Source organism: Mustela lutreola, chromosome 9 (genome assembly GCF_030435805.1).
Source record: "Mustela lutreola isolate mMusLut2 chromosome 9, mMusLut2.pri, whole genome shotgun sequence".
In the NCBI taxonomy this organism is placed as follows: Eukaryota; Metazoa; Chordata; class Mammalia; order Carnivora; family Mustelidae; genus Mustela; species Mustela lutreola.
This window is the reverse complement of record NC_081298.1, coordinates 111,561,201-111,580,552: the sequence shown is the minus strand read 5'-3', so window position 1 is coordinate 111,580,552 and position 19,352 is coordinate 111,561,201. Positions and strand designations below refer to the sequence as shown.

The window sequence follows — 19,352 nt, the reverse complement described above, 5'->3', positions numbered from 1 at the left end:
AAAAAAAAAAAAAAAAGAAATCAAGCTTTGAATTTTAACTTAAGATTAAGTAACATATAATACATTTTTATGGTGAATTTCAGATAATATGGAAGTACATGAAAAGAAAAGATTACTTTTTACTCCAGTCTTTCTAATCTCACTTTCTTAGAAACAATGCAATCACCGATTTGATGTATACCCTCCTAGACTTTTTTTCTGTATGTACATTATTAACATATTTAAATAGCTTGCTTTTTTTTTTTTTAAGAAGTATGTTGGCACATGTGTGTATTTGAATATATTATTCAGTATGTATTGTTTTGCAGTTTGGTTACTTGACTTAAGTTGTCTTATAGAGCTCTCAGTTTTTAGTTTATATACCTACCTCATTGTTTTTAACTTTCTACGATGTGAATGTATCATAGCTTACTAACCAAATCCATGGACTTTAGGTCATTTCCAGTTTTGTGGCAGTAGTAAACAGTGTAGTAAAGAACATCACTATACAAGATAGAAACTCAGTGAACCCTCACTGTACGGCTCTACTGTGTATTATCTTATCTAACGACCTCAAGCCTAAGATAAGTACTAATTAGCATGAAGAAATTACACATGAGGAAACCAGTCACAGAGCTGCCAAGTAGCAAACAGATTTTACAGAAGCCGTTTAACAGCAGGGTTCTTGAATTATTCTTCCATTGCTTTTGTTGGATTCCCAAAGAGATTCTTGCTCCTGAAAAGGTGAAGAGCCAAGATTTTAGATAGGAAGGGGCTATAGAATTTTGGAGTTATAAGGAACTGTGGGGATCAACTGCTGTGTTCCATTGTATCTCCACTGCTGCTGACCCTGTAATAGATCATCAGAGGGGGAAGGTTGAGAGTGCAAGAAGGAGCACCGTGATAATGTTTATGCTAATATAGTGGACATACTTGTCTTGGACAAACTGAGACACCCAGACACCCTAACCCTATCCCAGGCCACCATTACCTTTCACATGGGTTACTACAGTAGCCTCCTGCCTGGTCTTATATTTACTCTTACTCTTTTCCAGCCCATTCTCCCACAGAAACAAAAACTACCTTTTCAAAACAAAAACCTGATTATGTCACTTAATAGTTTAAACTCTTTTAGTACTTTGTGGGGAAAAAAAGGTTTTTGGTCCTCCTGTGATTATTAAAGAATGCAGCATGAAATAGAGTAAAGGGCACTTAAATTTAAGTCAAGAGTCATGTGTTTGAGTCTCGGGTATCAGTACTGATTTGGTGACCTTGGGCAAGAAGCTGTTTAACTTCCCAAGCTATTTCCTTAAATATAAAATATAGATAGTGTGAGGAGGGGGATATGGTAATAAGTATGAAAGGTATAGTATAAATGCAGGACATTGTTAATAGTTAACCTTGTATTTATTTTGCCCTTTGAAAAATTGTCCTTGTGTCTTACCACAGTATCTAGCGGGTTGTGGTAGGATTTTTATAAGCTGAACCACCTTTCATGTAACTATCCAAGTTTCATATAATAAAAACCTCAGTCATTGGAGCACCTGGGTGGCGTAGTTGGTTAAGCATCTGGCTCTTGGTTTGAGCTGAGGTCATTATCTCTGGGTCACGAGATTGAGCTTTGCATTAGGCTCCACACTCAGCAGGGAGTCTGCCTCCCCTCTCATTCTGCCCCCCCTCTCATTCTGCCCCCTCCACCTTTCCCCTGCTTGTGCTTGCTCTCTCTCTCTCTCTCTGAAATAAATCTTCTGAAAAAATTTAAAAAGTAAAAAATAGGTTTAGGAAAGTTAAGTGACTTGACCAAAGTAAAAACAGTAACCATGCCAGTAGTAAAATGCAGGGCTATAACCTTGGCATTATAGTCTGATAATCTTTCCAGCAAGCTCTGTTACCTTCCCAAAGTAATTAAGAAGATCATGTGTTTATAAAAATCACATATTTTATTTGTGATTGTAATTTATTTTTTTAAGTTTTTATTTATTTGAGATAGAGCGAGAGAGAGCGAGCACATACAAGGTGGAGGGACAGAGGGAGAGGGAGAAGCAGACTTCCTGCCAAGCACAGAGCCAAATGTGGAGCTCGGTCCCATTATCCCAAGATCATGACCCCAACAGAAGGCAGACTTCCATCTGGCTAAGCCACTCAGACTCCCTTCTGACTGTAATTTAAATATATAACTCATCCTTCAGAAATTGAGAATAGTGTAGAATGACATGCCCATATAATTTACTGACTTCATCAGGACTTTTGGGTTATAAGAAATGGTTTGCAAAAAAGTTATATAATTAGCTAGGAGGAGTATTATTAGAGCATCTCTGAGAATTGAAGGTCCAGGACTTCAGAGATTAGAACTAGATCTCAGCGCAGTCAGAGCTCTATCACTAATGGCTCTAGGTCTTTGTCCTTATAGGTAGCAAACCACGAAGAGAGGTGGGCCACAATTTCCTTTTGGGGAAACTTGGGAGGATTCCATTTGACCTCTCTCATATCTCACAACCACTCCTGTAGGTAATTAGTTTAAACCATATGAAATTGCTGATAGTCATATTTTTTACCAACTAAAGCCATTTTGTATGGTCCAACCTATTAATAGTGTAGAGTGGTAGAGGGGATAACGAGTCATCATTGATGGCCCTAATGGGACTTAAGAAAATGGTGGAGTTCCACAAAAAGAGAAGAGCTGCTGTACTTCCCACTAGAAGGAGGAATATACGAAAGCATTCGGGGCAGACAAAAGTAATGGTGACATAAGAATGCCTTGGTGGCTTGGTTGGTTAAGCATCTGACTCTTGGTTTTGGCTCAGTCATGAGCTCAGAGTCATGAGATTGAGCTCCATGTCAGGTTCTACACTCAGCATGGAGTCAGCTTGGGATTCTTCCTCTCGCTTTGCTCGCCCCATTCCTGCGCCCTTCCCTATACTCTCCCCCTCCCCAAATAAGTAAGTCTTAAAAAAGTAATAATAGTGACATAATACAACACAGCTTACAAAGAGTGTGGCTCAGCTAGACTTTAGCTGGGCTACTATGGAAACAAAAAAGACCTCAAATATTAAAATTTCTAAAGTTCAAAATGGAATTGTTCTTACTTAAGCAACAGAGAGTTTGACAGAATGGTATTTTATGTAAAAAATGCACCCAAAGCTCTCAAATTATAACTTTTTTTAAAGGAACTTATCAAGTAATCAACTTTATTATAATGTACAAATTTACTTGAAACTTTAACAGAAGTGTTAAAACTTCCAGCAGCAATTTTGCATTTGTCCACTTCTTTCAAATCATAACTTTTGTACTCTTCTGTTGTATCTTAACATTTATTAGATATCAGATGTGTCCTAGGCAGCTACATCATAACCTGCTTAAAGATGAAGTAATTGAAGTTCAGAGAAGTAAAATAATTTGCCTGAGATTATACAACTAGTTGTTAAAGTCTAAATTGAAGATCATTTTTCTTCTATATCAATACTTCTCAAAGATTGTCTTGAAACAATTCTAAAGGCAGAAGAGAGTACATATGTACGCTTGAGAGATTTGTAGGCATATATGATCTTAAATGTGAATATTGTTTACTGATCCATAATAAATGGTGATAGCTTTGTTTTTTAAATGCTAAAGTTTTTTTTTTTTTCCTTTTAATTCTAAGTTAAATTGTCTTTTTAAGAAGATGGAGCACATTATCTCAATATGAGAAAAATGGCACACTATGTCTTATTGTGTGAATGCCTATTCCAGTTTATGTCACTCTGGTCCAGACCATTCTTATGTAAGAATCTGAATTCCCCTCTGAATTCTCTTGCTTGTAGTGAATTAGCCAACAATTGAAATTTTTATATTTTTAGGTTCTGACTGACCCAACAGTGTATTCTAAAGTTACATAGCTTTGGAAGTGGTTTGTAATTGCTATGTAGCTATGTAATTGCTATGTAACTAAACTTTATTTAGTCTTTTTGTTGTTGTTGTTGTTACATACCTAAGGCAACTAAATATTAGCTGGGTACTCTACAGAAACAACAATTTTTTTCCCCCCAAGAGGTTGGCACATTAGTGGGTAAGAAAGAACAGCAAGAATATATAGCAGTATTTTGTGACACTTTGGGAGTACAATAATAAAGACTGAAATAAAGAGTGTTTTCTGATCATTGATACTGAAGGTGAATGGCTCCCGATCTGATACATAAAGCAAAACTGAAGTGATTTGTACTCCTTTTTTATTTTCATGATGTGGTGATTAACAAGGATGTTTTGGCTGGGTGCTTGGGTGGTTCAGTTCGTTGAGCGTCTCACTCTTGGGTTCAACCCAGGTCATGACCTCATGGGTCATGAGATCTAGCCCTGATTCGGCCTCCATGTTCAGCAAGGAGCTTGCTCGAAGATTCTCTCCCTTTGCCCTCCTCACCCCCGCTTGCTGGTGCAGGCTTGCTTTCAAATAAATCTTTAAAAAAAAAAAAAAATGCTTTGGATAGTTTACTGTCTTACAAGTTTTCAGAAGTCTCCAAAGTGATACATTTAGAGAATGTTTTGACGAAAAAACCAGTTAAGGTGATAGTATAGTAATAGGGAAAATTTGATCATGGGGAAGATTTTCACAATTTTAATTATGTGTCAGATGTATTAACTTTTACTATTTTTAATTCATTCAAATAGCTGTGAAAATATTTGCAGAAGTTAATCTGTAAAAATGGTGGGTTCCCACGGATATTTGTCTTTTGTAAGACTCACATAAATAGATCTTATTTGTTGTTAAATTCTTTCTTAAACAGTTCATTCTAAAATATCCTTATTTTCTTCATTTTGTAGATGATAGTATTTCTGCTGCAAGTACATCTGATGTTCAGGATCGCCTCTCAGCTCTTGAGTTACGAGTTCAGCAACAAGAAGATGAAATCACTGTGCTAAAGGCAGCTTTGGCTGATGTATTGAGGCGTCTTGCAATCTCTGAAGATCATGTAGCTTCAGTGAAAAAATCAGTTCCAAGTAAAGGTAATTGTTAAAGTAGGAAGAATCTTGCTTTTTGCAGCACCTTCTTTGTAGTAATATATAAAACTTGTGTATTTTATCAGTGACATTGAAATTGGGAGTATAAACTATATTTCTCTTTTGGATTAACTGACTGTAGTTTTTTGTTTCCTTTTTTTTTTATTCCTAAGAAATTCTGAAAGTATAGTATTTATTATTTTAAATGGGAGTTTTTTGGTAATACCACTGATTGTACTTGAAGGCTTTCATAGTATTTGGGTGAATTTAGTATATTCCAATTAGATAACGAATTTACTGAGGGCAGGAACTGAATCTTCTTTTTGTATCTCCCATAGGAATTAACATTGTGTCTTGAATATAGCATGTACTTTTTGAGTCAGTCAGAAATTATAAAAATCATCATAATTTAAGTAGCCTTATTCCAGGCCTTAAGTGGTCATTAGTGAGCAGAATCCTGAGGAACTTAAGCTCTGAGACTCATTACCGATGCCAATACAATATTAATTTTAACTTAAAGATACTGAGGTTTTTTGCAGGTTGAGAGAAAGTCACTAGGATGCTGTTACTCTGAGTTTGGAGCAGATATCCTGTGGCCTTTCCCTTCCTCCAACCGCCTAGAAAGAATTTTAAATTCTTTCATGTTACTCAAGCAATTGTTTCTATTATTTCATATTTTTCCTGATTTTTTTTCATAGAGTGGGCGGACATAGGCATAATTCTCTATTTTGGCAGGGCGAAAACTGAGGCTATTTATGAAATCTGTTTCTGAATATGAGTTTGCGGTATATATGGTGTGGAGATAGACACATATAGATAGCTGAATTGCAGGGCTAGTGTTCATGCTAATCTTGGCTAGCAGTAAGAATTTGGGTATATTTAGCTTGTGGATAATAGTTTAAGCCTTAGAAAGAGGATATAAAATGGAACAAGGTTCCTGATTGTTGTGTTGGGAGCAAAGTATTTCAGCAAAGAAAGAGTGATTCATATTGTCAGATGCTACAGAGAGATTGAATAAAACAAAGACTGAGAATTGACCATTGGATTTGGCAGTTGCATGATTACTAGAAACAACAAGCAATTGCAGTGGAGTGATAGTATTGCAAATCAAATTACAGTATTTTGAGAAGCAGCAGTTGAGAATTGTGGTACTGGGAGTAGCAACTGTAGCCACACTTTCAAAAAATTTGCCTGGGAGGGGAAGATGATAGTAGCTAGAGGAAGTTGCTAATTGGAAGTCAGCTTTAATGTATTTATTTATTTTTTTAAGATGTTATAGACTTGAGCACAAAGATATGCTAAGGACAGAAAGGCAGAAAAGATTTTAGTGGGGGTGTCACTAGGTGGTAGTAATTGATGAGGCTAGTTTCCTGAGAGTTTGAGTAAGTATCCTAGAGTAGGTAAGAAACTACTGGCCTTGGAAGACTACCTCTGCTATAGACTGGAAAGAGATAAAACTGAATGGGGCTACTAAATATTCACGTTGTTAGGGCTGGAACTTTTCATTCTGTATCAGTCTTCTTCAGGAGAAAATGATGCTCTTCAAGAAGGTAAAATTGTTCCTGGGTGGTCAAAAGGATGAGTTGGAATGATGAGAGAATGAAAGACCATAGACATTAAGAAAAAGATGCTGAGTCACCTTGAATGCATTGAGGTGGTTCATTCTGCCTGGCTTTGTGGTTCCCTTTTCTTTAACTTATTTTTAATTTTTACTGTTGAAGTATATCATTGACATATAATGTTATTAGTTTCAGGTGTACGTTTTCAACAGTATCATGATTTAACAATTCTGGTTGGTTGTGTTTTTGTTTTGTTTTGTTTTGTTTTTTAAGATTTTATTTCTTTATTTGAGAGAAAGAGAGAGCACAAGCAGGGGGAGCGGCAGGTAGAGAGGAGGCAGGCTCCCTGCCCAGCAGGAAGCCCAATGTGGGACTCCATCCCAGGACCCTGGGATCATGACCTTAGCCTGAAGGCAGATGCTTAACCAAGTAAGCCACCCAGGCATCCCTCAACAATTTCGTTTCTACTCAGAGCCACCATGATAAGTGTTGTCACTGTCACCATACATTATAACATTAGTGACTATATTCCCTGTGCTGTACTTTCAGTAAATGAATGGATAAAGAGGATGTGGTATACATACACAGCATGATTCCCATTCTTAGATCTCCCACGCTCAAAGACACTAGGCCTAAGTAGTTAATAGTGAAGAGTTAGTAAAAGGGGATGGACTTATACAATCTGAAGAGAAACCAGGGGCACCTCTGTGGCTCAGTTGTTGAGTGTCTGCCTTTGGCTCAGGTCATGATCTCAGGGTCCTGGGATCAAACTGCATCACACTGCCTGCTCCGCGGGAAGTCTACTCCCTCTCCCACTCCCCCCGCTTGTGTTCTCTCTCTCGCTGTGTCTTTGTCAAATAAATGAATAAAATCTTAAAAAAAAAAAAATAGTGGAGAGTTAGAGAGGTGGCTGGATTGATCTTCTCCACTAGTGGTTATTAAGATAAATGTGTCAGTGATGAGGGATGATAAGTTTGGCAAAAGACTTAATAGAAACCACTTGGGCTAATAATGTTACATTGCAGTCTTTAAATTTTTTTGAGAACCAGCTTTGAGGACTGCCAAGATCAAGCCAGACAAAACTTTATTTGGTTATAGATTGATTTTAATAAAGGATTCTGGAGTTGTTAGAGTAGAATGGGGAGCCAGATCAGTTAATGTATGTGGACTTTACAGGGAGGATAAACTTGGAGTAGGGAAAGAACATGCTTACAATCTATAACTGCTGTTACGTACCCTCAGCTTCTGATTCTGTATAAGCATTTTAATTCTGAAAGAGAAAATGATGCGGTGTTTGGTTATTATCACAATATTTTTGAAAGCTTATTTTAATAGTTCATATTAGTTTTAAAAATTTAAGAATTTATTATGTTTAACAGCATGTTGTAATTTTATGAGAAAAATCTAAACATTTTTGTCTGATTTTCTTTTTTTTTTTTTAATTTACCAAGGTATTTCCGTAAAAAAATATTTATAGAGAAATTTAAAGACTGCTTTTAAAATAATTTGGTAGGCTGGGGCTCGCGGGTGGCTCAGTCAGTTAAGCATCTGTCTTCAGGCACAGGTCATGATCCCAGGGTCCTGATATCGAGCCCCACATCAGGCTCCCTGCCCCTCTGCCTGTTGCTCCCCCCTGCTTGTGCTCTCCCTGCCAAATAAATGAATAAAATCTCAAATAAATAAATAAATAATTTGGAAGGCGATGGTAGTTTGTATATACACCCATTACTTATCACTTAACCTATTTCAATGTCATAAAATACAAATACAGCTAAATATCTGTAGTTCGTATTCTCTAGGAACATACTTTTTGTATGTTACTCTTTCTGGTGGTTTTTTTTTTTTTTCAGTTGTCCTTAGACTTAGTTCTTTGTCTCTGAAGTGATTTTGGGATCAGTTTTATTTAAGGCTCTTTAGTTGAGATTTACCCAGTTCTGGAGTTACAGAACCACCTGTAGCTGCTACTTTGGAACTCTTTTCCACCATATACTACTAACTCTTAATTCTTTTAAATTATTAATTAGATACAGAGCTTCTTTCCATTGATTCTACTTCATAAGTTTACTATGACAGCTGTTCTTAGAATGTGCCAATATGGTTATATTCTGAAATGGTGTCCACTAGCGATTATTCTTTAAGTTACTTCATTACTTTAGGCACAGCGTTACTTTGAAACGCTATCCATATAATAGATTAATGGGAAAGTTGATTATATAATAATTTGGGGAAATATTATTTTAGAGATGAGCATAATTCATTGTGAAGAATTAATTGCTCTAGTTCCCTTTATTGGAGAAATTTCCCTGACCAGTTATATTTTCTGAGATTGATATTTAGAGATCAAGAGAAATATATTTATTTAATATATATATATATATATTTAATATATATATTTAAATTTATATACATTTTAAATATATTTATTTAAATATAGTAAATATATTTAAATTTTTCTAATTTATTATTAGAAATTCTAAATAGTTTTATTTTGGAATTTAAATATAGTACACAGTAGAAATAATTGGAAAAATTATTAGGTGATTCTTCATTATTGATGTTTGTATATAACCTAATAGATCAGCTGTCAGGTTTTTTGGTTTGTTTGTTTGTTTTTATTTTTTATTTTTTAATTTTAGAGAGCAGAGTGAGGAGCATAGGGAGAGGGAGAAGCTCAGATTCTTTGCCAAGCATAGAGGCTGACATGGGGCTTGAAACCACAACCCTGGGATCATAGCCTGATCAAGAGTCAGAGGGTTAACTAAGTGACCCACCAAGGTGCCCCGGTCAGCTGTCAGTTTTAATATTAAACAGGATTAATATATTAATGATATAAACATTTGGAATAAACGTTTTAAAATAAAATACTTTTTTTAAAAAAATGAAATTATTTTGTGGGTATTTTGTATTTTTTTCTTTATTGAAAAGGTAATTTCCAATACTATGGAAAATTTTATGTGAGTTTTTTTAGTCCTCTGTGAAATTAGAATTTATCATACTCACTTTCATGTAAAATACTGACAGGACAATAATCACTATCATCTTCTTAAGATAGCTACATTTTCTAGAGAATTTTTCTTGAGGAGTAAGGCTAAACCCCCATGGATAATTTTAAGTGTGGAACCTTTTTGCAAAGCTGTGATTAAAAGCACAGGTCAACTTCCTTATTGATGAAGTCAACTAGTTTTGCAGATGGTAGTGATATGGGCAGAGGGCATGATTTCACTTTAGATGTGACTAAAACTAAGTGTTAATAGTGTGTATGCTTATGGCTTAATGACATTCTGCTGTGTTACTTCATAATAGTATTGCCATTCAGTAAATGCCAAAATCAGATATACACCTAACTAGTCATTTCAGTGTTTTTAGTTCTCTTCTTTTAGTTTATCCTCTCCCATGTGCCAGCAGTATTAAAGCTAAGCCCTATTTTTTCTTGAATATGTTATGCTAGATGCTTATCTGAGGTAGAAAGTTTTCCTAACAGTTTTTAGGTAGCCAGTCATTTAATTTTCTCATATACCTTCTTTTCTGTGGAGAATTTTTTCCTTTTGACGGCATGTGTTCATAATATATGCAGCAGTTGCCACTGAGTTCCTGCCAAAAGAAAAAAAAAATTACCTGTACTTTGGAACAACGGGAAGGCCCAGGGAACACTTAGGCAGGCAGTATTAACTGCCAGGAAGACAAATTATGTCACAGCTGGTGCCTGGGAAACCCATTAAGACCTCTTGGGGTAACCAAATGAATGTAATTTGAGAATACAGTGACATTATGTGAAGACAAGCTGTTAGTACACAATGGTATACAAGCAAAGGAATCAAATTTATCTGAAGGTGGGAATCAGTCATCTTAAACCAGGAAACTGTTGGTAAGCCAAAAGTATCAAGCATTGCAAATGCTACTTGAGAAATGAGAGAACCCTGAGGAAAAATTGAAATGTGGAGGGTGTCAGTTTTCTAAAAGAAAACAATCCTAATTATATAGAATCTGGGATAGCAGATAGGCACTAGTTTTGTATCATTGCCTCTTACTTCAAATAACATTTGGGAGAAGACAGGGTTGTCATAATTTTGCTGTAAATGCTGTTGATAAATAAATTACACTGATCAGGTTGGAAGGTGTGAATTTCCCTTATAGGCCCTTGGGCTAAAATGGCTGGTAATTGTAGAGGGAAATGGGAGAGTGTTTTATCATTTGACAACAGATCAGACTTCTGAGATGTTCCATCTTGGGCTCAGACTCCTAACCCTGAGCTCAAGACCTGAGCTGAGATCAAGAGTCAGACGCTTAACCGACTGAGCCACCCAGGAGTCCTCAGCTCAAAACATACTTTTTTAAAAAAATTAGTGGTCATTAGGAATTAAAAGGACTAAAGTGCACCTTCCTGTGAGACAAAAGGAAAGGAGCTTGAGTATGAGGAGAATGGAAGAGGTCTGCAGTTGGAACTATGGGCATGTGATAGAGAATCTGAGATAAATACAAGATTTTGAATATCAGCTAGAGTTCTTCCTCCATGGACCACCTTTACCCTTCTCCTGATCAAAAATTTTCCCATTATTTATAAAGCTCAAACTAGTTCCTGAAAATATTTCCATTTATTGTCTCTTCTTGGAATTATTTAAAAGTTTTTTGTGTGTCTGTTTTGGTATGTATATTTGATGTTTCTGCTAGATTGTAAACTCTTTGAAGGCAGAACAGTTTCTTACTAACATAGTTTCTTACTTTAGTAAGTTTCTTACTATAGTAAGTAAGTTTCTTAACATAGTTTCTTACTAATTCTTGGGATAACTCGGTAAGTACTTGTTAAATTGAATGTGGGAAGAAGGAAGTTTTAGGGGTGCCTGGGTGGCTCAGATGGTTAAGCGTATGCCTTCTGCTAAGGTCATGATCCCAGAGTGCTGGGATCAAACCCCATGTCTGGCTCTGCTCAGCAGGGAGTTTGCTTCTCCCTCTGCCTCTTCCCCTTCTCTGCTTGTGCTTTCCCTCTCAAATAAGTAAAATTTTAAAAGAAGAAGAAGAAGAAAGTCTTAGAAGCAGGAAATGGTGGTTTAAAAAAAAAAAAAAAAAAACACGCTTTAGAGAGAGTTACTGGGATAGATGTAGGAACAAGAGGATCTTATAGATGAGGGGTAGCCAGGATCTGAGATTTTGAGATTTTGAAGATTTTATTTATTTATTTGCAGGGAGAGGAGCAGGAAAGAATTCCAAGCAGATTCCATGCTGAGCATGGAGCCCTATCTGGAGCTCAGTCTCATAACCCTGAAATCATGACCTGAGCCAAAACTAAGAGTCAGATACTTAACCAACTGACCCACGGGGTGCCCTTAGATTGTGAGATTTTGAATATGTAGTAGTTTCTAGTGATAACTTTTCTGTGTGAGTCGAAAGCATAGTGAAGTTCAGAAGTATTTTGGAATTGTCAGGCTAAGTTACCAGAAAGGTCATATGCTTGGGTCTGTCATCAGGAATATAAACTATATGATTAGTATCCTCATGTCATAAAAATTATTGCTACCTTTTTAACTGGCATTATGATGATTTGTACTGTGATTAAAACCAAATTAATACCTTCCTGGTTTATAGACTTTTAGCCTAAGTTTCTGGGTTGCTGCTCAGAATTAGAACTACTTTTACTTTTGTGCCTTTGGTTACTAGAGGTTACTGTTGCTTCCAGTCTTGTAGGCTAATCTTTGAGATTACAGCTCAGATTTTACAATACCCAAGCCCTGGAAGAGAGGGTGTGTGTGTGGGGGGGGGGGGGGGGGCTAACGGTGAATTCCAGTCATGGATTTGTGTTTAACAGCAGTAATCATTTTTATGTTCCATTCTTCTGGGTCCTGATTTTCAAAGAATACACTTTAGACCTCTCAGTTGAAAAACAAGCATTCACTCACAGTTTCTTTTTGTTTTTTGCCTCTACTTTACTTAAGGCATTGCCTCTACCTTAGGAGATCTTTCACTCTTTCATCCAAATACTAAGGGGTCCCAGTACCAAGAGCTACTCAAATCAAACTATAGGATTGAAAGAGATCACGAAAATCTTCTTTTGGCCTTTTCTTGCTATTTTTACTGAAATCTGGGGACCTTGATGATTTAGTACTATTATCTACTTAGAATGTCCTTTCCCCATACTCTCCCTGGTAAATTCCTATCTGTTATCCTGGCACAGCTTGAAATGTCACTCTACATTTGGCAGAATTCTTTCTACTTACTATTCCTTCTGCCTGGACTCAAATTTTCGTTTCACTGCCTACTACAGTAGAACCCTGAGTATATTAATAATTTCTCTAATTTCTTCAGCAGTAAAATTGGGATGATAATAGTAAATCCCTGCTAGGATTATGCTTAAAATCAAAGGATATACTACTTGTAAAGTACCTACGACAGTGCCTAGCATGTAGCAACCATTTGGTTATTAATATTACTCTGTACCATATACTGTATGTCAGTGTCTGTTTCCTTCATCTTTTCACTGTACACAGCACTGTTTCAAGTTCTGGAGATTAAAGAAATAAAAAACACTACCTTGCCCCCAAAGGACCTCAGATAAACTGAGATGACAGGTCAGTATTACAAAATTATAAGTAATTGGTATTAAAAAGGTAGATTTAGGGTGCTGTGGGAGCACCTAGAATAAAATACTTAAACTGGGTTTGAAAGTTTCTTGCCAAGAGATTACATCAGCACTCACCTACCTTCATGATTTTTCACAGCCACTACTTATCAGTGCCATTTCCCAAATTGTTCCCAGATCTGGACTTCAGCACTTCAGAATTGTCTATCTACTTACTAGATTTCTCTGCTTGTGTGTATATCCTTCAGAATTCGTAAATGTAAAATGTCTCCAAACAGAATTCCTTATTCTTTAAAGTCTTAAACATTTCTTAAAACTGAGTCCTCCTCTGCATTCATACTACCAGGCTCTTATTTCAGGTTCCCATCATCTTATGCTTGGACCACTGCCCTGAAATCTGCTCTTCACATAGCCACTAGAGGGTTTTCTCTAAAATGTAAATTGAACTAACTACTTTTTTAAGCTCAAAACCTTTTAGTGGTCTCTATTCTCTTTAGATAGTCTCCATGATCTGACTGCTGCTTACCTGTGCCATCTGAACTCTGCTCCCTCTTGTTCTACATTCTCACCATACAAAGAGCGTTTTGTCTGCCTCCTCCCTTCCATGCACATAAACACCCCACTTAGCTATTACATTCTTTCTGTTTCTTTACACATACTAGAATAAGATCCAAGTATCTTATCACCTACATTTTACCTGGCTTAACAGTTTGTTGTGCATTTCTTTTAGGGAATCTTTCTTGAGCTCTGTATTCTTAATAATCTTTACAGAGTTATTTGTCTTAGTACTTCTGTGATATTCTGATTACCACATATTTACATTGCCAGTATGATTCTCTTGCAAGATTTTGAATGCCTTGATGCCAGTAACTGCCTTTTACTCTTTTGTAAAACACTTTGTTTCATCAGGGAGTCAGCTTGGATATTCTCTCTCCCTCCGTCCCTCCCCGTTTGAGCGCTCTCACTCTTTTTCTTTCTTTTAAAGAAATAAATCCGGGAGTCAGAGGGAGATCTAAGCAGGAGAAGAAGATACAGCAAGTGAGAGTGAGAAAAAATGGTCAGAGAGCTAAGGAGAAATTCAGGCAAAGGCAGTGTCCTAGAAACTAAGGACATTGTCCTTGACTGAGTGATCAGCAGTATTTGATGCTGAAGGAACGTTGAGCAAGATTAGTACTGGAAAGTAGCCATTGAATTTAGTGACAAAGAACTAAGGTCACCATTTTGGCAAGAAAAATGTCTATGAAATGGTTAGATGATAGCCAGATTGCAGAAGGTTAAGGTGCATTCCTACCAGAAATACACAAGGGTTCCAGTTTCTTCACAACCTTTTTAACATTTGCATTTTTGGGGTTTTTGGTTTTGATGTAATAGCAATAATGTAATGGGCCTACAGCTGTGGTACCATACCCAATGGGTGTGATTGATCTCCTTTTTGAAATGAGGTTTGGGACATTGAAAGAGCATAGAAAGTGGATTGCAGACTATATGTTTGTTTGTTTGTTTTTACATAATGGTTAATGGGGTTTTTTGGGTGTGTAACAAAAAGTTAAAAAAAAAATTGTATTTCACAACCAGCTGTTGATATAGCAAAAGCAGTGCTCAGAGGAAAATCTGTAGCTGTAAATGCCTGTGCTGAAACAGGTCTCAAATCAGAAACCTGACTTTAAAGAAATAGAAAAAGAAAAGTACTAAACCCAAAGCCATGCTAGCAGAGGGAAAGAAAAATAAAGATTAGAGATAAATGAAGTAGAAAACAGATAAACAATAGAGCCAGTGTTACCAAATGTTGGTTTTTTAAAAGATGAACAAACATGACAAGCTTTTATGTCGAATGAAAAAGAAGGTTTAAATACTAAAATCAGAAATGAATGTGGGGACCTTTCAGAAATAAAAGGATTGTAAGAGAGCATTGTGAACAACTTCTATCATTGTCTTATTGAAAAATGAGCAAAGGACTTGATAATTCTCTAAAGAATTATACAAATAGCCAACAAACTCAGTGAGATTCTCATTAGGGAAATGCAAATCAAAACTACAGTGAAATGGCACTTAACATTATTAACTGAGCACTTTATTATATTAAGTTTAGCTATAATTTAAAAAAAATGCAGGCGACCTAGATGACTCAGTCAAGTAAGTATCTGACTCTTGATTTTGACTCAAGTCATGATCTCAGGGTGGTAAGATAGAGCCCCATTGGAGGCTCCACATTCAGTGGGGCATGTACTTGAGATTCTCTCCCTCTCCTTTTCCCTCTGCTTCCCCTCCCAAGATAAATACCTGTTTTTATAAAATGAATATAGCAAGTGTTGGTAAGGATGTGGTGAAATAAGAATCCGTTAGGCATTGCTGGTGGGATTATAAATGAACAGCTGCTGTGTTAATGGTTCCTCATTAAGTAATACATAAAATAACCATGTGACCCAGTGGTTCTACTCCTTAGTTCTATACCCAGTAGAATTGAAAACAGATGTTTGAATGAAAACTTGTAAGCAAATGTTTATGGTAGCACAATTCACATAAGCCTAAAGACTGAAACAATCCAGGTGTCCCTTAATAGATAAACAAGATGTGGTATATTCATACAGTGGAATATTACTCAGCCATAAAAAGTAATAAAGTACTCATACACATGCTGCCACATGGATGAACCTCGAAAACATTGTGCCAAGTAAAATAAGCCAGACACAAAAGAGCACATATTGTATGATTCCATGTGTATGAAGTATTCAGAATAGGCAGATATATAGAGGAAATACAAATTAATGGTTGACATGGGCTGAGGGGAAGAAGGAGAGAATGGGGAGTGACTGTTCATTGAATAGAGGGTGTCTGGGGTAATCAGAATGTTCTGCAATCCAATATGGCTTCACAACATTGTGACTATACTAAATGCCACTGAACTGTGTACCTTTTTAAATGCTTAAAATGGTCAGCTTTGTTATAAGCATTTTACCACAATTTAAAAAAAAAAAAAGCTGTCAATATAACAAGGAGTCACTTGTTTGGCAGTCTAGCAGTAAATCTGATGACCGATGGTATTAGCATAATTTGGAAGTTATTGTACATTCTTATAAATCAAAATTTTCCTGGGAAATTTCAAAAAGTAAATACAGGGACTCCTGGGTGGCTCAGTTGGTTAAGCAGCTGCCTTCGGCTCAGGTCATGATCCCAGTGTCCTGGGATCGAGTCCCACGTCGGGCTCCTTGCTCAGCGGGGAGCCTGCTTCTCCCTCTGCCTGCTATTCTGTCTGCCTGTGCTCTCTCTCTCCCCCTCTCTCTCTTGATAAATAAATAAAATCTTTAAAAAAAAAAAAAAGTAAATACAATAGATCTCTCCATCTTCCTTTCTTCTGAATTACTTGGTTAGAGATTAGGTCTAGGAATCTCCATATTAAGGAAACATTATAGATGATTGTAATACAGGTTGGCTCCCAGCAGCTTGTTCTTGTCAAAAATGCAGTGTTACACCATCATATATGGTACAATCTAGGGTGCCAAATACTTTAGGCTTCATATGGAAAACTTTTTTACTCTGTGTGCTTTTATGATGAGAAACAAGGAAACAAAGGTGAGATTAGCCAAATTAGATTTTGTGTGTATGTGAGAAAACAGCCTAGAAGTTCAAAACTGTTCTCTATTCTCAAATTTTTAAATGAATTTGCCTTTAGTGGATAAAGGCTGTTTTATCTTGTAACTTTGAATTTTCCTAACCACACCAGCATACCTATCACATATTTATTCCAGTCCTTCTACAATGTAAATTAAGAAAGCAGAGGTTGCTCTATTCATGTATGCTTTATTTAAGTGAAATAACTGTCAGATTTAACATTTATGGTTCTAGAATTTCTTTTTCTTTTTCTTTTTTTTTAAGATTTTGTTTATTTGACACAGAGATTGCAGGTAGGCAGAGAGGCAGACAGAGAGAAAGGGGAAAGCAGGCTCCCCACTGCACAGAGAGCCCGATGCGGGGCTCGATTCCAGGACCCTGAGATCATGACCTGAGACAAAGGCAGAGGCTTAACTCACTGAGCCACCCAGGCGCCCCTGTGGTTCTAGAATTTCTAAATAATTTGATTTCAGTAGAGCTGAAATTTCTGAAAATCAGTGATGTAGAAATTTGTGATTTACTTTGCATCATGTGTTTTAAAGCTGTTGTGTGTAGAGGGCAAACCATTTCGCTAGAGAGTAAGTCTAGCTGCAGTGTGGTAATTTAGCATGGCCTTTTTATAGGTCTGTTTTGATAAGATTAAGTTTAGAGACATTAATATTGTATGCTGCATACCAGAGGGAGCACTTTGCTTACTTAGTTCTAAGACTAATGGACTTAATTTTTTAAACTTCCAATTTTTGAGGAGTATTTTAAAGTTTGATGTAAAAATTTTTTCTTAACCACTTTTAGGCCCTCCAGGCCTTCGAGAAGCTATTTCTATGTCCTGTATAACCAACGGGAGTGGTGCAAACAGAAAGCCAAGCCACACCAGCTCTGTTGCAATTGCAAGAAAAGAAACTCTTTCATCTGCTGCTAAAAGGTATCCATTTATAATAAGGGAAAGAAAAGCTAACGTAAAATTGTCTGAAAGTGATAATTCATTCTACTTTGGAAAACAAATGAAATAGAGCTGTATGGAATTAAAGTGAGCATGTCCTTTGAGTTCTTTAACTATGAATGTAGATACCCAGCCTATACTCGGTTTACATTCATGTATTTATCAAGTTGTGTGAAGAAGCTTTGCATTCTTACTAAATGTATTTTTGTTCCTGGTTTTGTTTTGTTTTGATAAACATTTGTTGATGAGATATGAATCACTGTATTTAATTATATAAGCAAATTTTCTGTAGCAAGCAGTGCATTTGTGATACAGCAATTTTTAAAGGAGAAATAGAATCTTTGGTATATAAGTGGGAGGCTGAACATGATTATAACTTTTATTCCTTAACCATGACTATAAAATTACAGTGTAATTCAAAATATTGATATTTTTGAGGTAGAACTACATTTCTCAGCACATACTTTTAAAAACTGAATAATAAATAGGCATTTGGGGCCTAGTCTGAAGTCAAGGTATCAGAACTGAATCAGACTGAATGTCATTTTAAAAATTATATTTTTGGGGCGCCTGGTGACTCAGTAGGTTAAGCGTCTGACTTGGTTTTAACTCAGGTCATCATCTTATGGGACAAGGGATGGAGCCCCTTGTTGGGGGGTCTCCTGAGCTCAGCAGGGAATCTGCTTGAGCTTCTCTCCTTCTGCCCTCTCCCCCCCCCCCATGTATATGTGTGCACCCTCTCTCTTAATTTAAAAATTATATTTTAGTATTTTTAACTTTTACTGTGTGATAAATTGTATTTACTATGTATGTTTGTTTAAAATGTTCTTAAACATACTTCCTTGTAGATTATGCACCTTATAGTCAAATTATAAAATGTCCTTTGATTAAGAACTGTAGACAGTTGATAGTTTTCTGCCTTTTCAACCATGGAATTCAAATCTTGATTCCATCTGGTTTATAATATTGTCAAAAATGTGCAGTATAAGGACTCTTATCCAGTAATTAGGAATGGCAAATGCTTCATAAATTAAGATCAGAAGTGCAGAATCACAAGAATTTATATGTAAATATCTTAAATATTTAACTCCAAATATATTCACATAGATTTGTCAATTTTTTAATGAAAGGCTGAGGTTCCCACCCTCTTTCTGATTGTGTGTCTGGTTAGATTCCTTGTTGACTATCTTGCATAAAGTACAGCCATCAATTATTTTTTTTATTACTTTCAATTTTAAGACAAATAAATTTAAAACTCTGGCAGAACAAGAGTTTTTAGAACCCATTTCTTTTTCTTTTTCCTTAACTTTGTTTAATTGTCTCACCTACGTAAAATTTAATGGCATTTTTTTTTTTTAGTAATTCTATTTTATGGAGTCTCCCAGAGCATTCAACTTAGTTTTCATGGAAATAAAAGTTCTCTTTTCTACATGTATTTTGTAAGTTTTTTTGGTACTTAATTAATTTACGTAATTAAAATAATCAGTACAACTGGCATAAACAGGTTCTGGGTTGGTGGGAGGATACCTACAATTCCTGGTAAATTTAAAACTCAACTGGCAGGAGGAGAAATACACAGAAGAAATGGGAACCAGAATAATCTACTAAACATAGGGTTTTCTATGTCTTGATATATATATACAGTATGTTTTACAGAGGTAATGGAAAGTGTCACTGATGCTCTGATTTGGGTAAGTTGAAGTCAGTTAAGAGAGCTGCTGTT

The 19,352-nt window shown here is 36.1% G+C and overlaps 1 protein-coding gene across 5 annotated transcripts in view; it reads left to right on the top strand.

The window, feature by feature from the left end:
• EML4 (EMAP like 4) overlaps positions 1-19,352 on the top strand; it is a 157,678-nt gene that overhangs the window by 66,682 nt on the left and 71,644 nt on the right. For all 5 annotated transcript variants that reach the window (XM_059188472.1, XM_059188471.1, XM_059188470.1 and 2 more), the window contains 2 exons: positions 4,774-4,956; positions 17,482-17,611. In XM_059188472.1, coding sequence (XP_059044455.1) covers positions 4,774-4,956; positions 17,482-17,611 — 313 coding nt within the window. The remainder of the gene's footprint in view (positions 1-4,773; positions 4,957-17,481; positions 17,612-19,352) is intronic.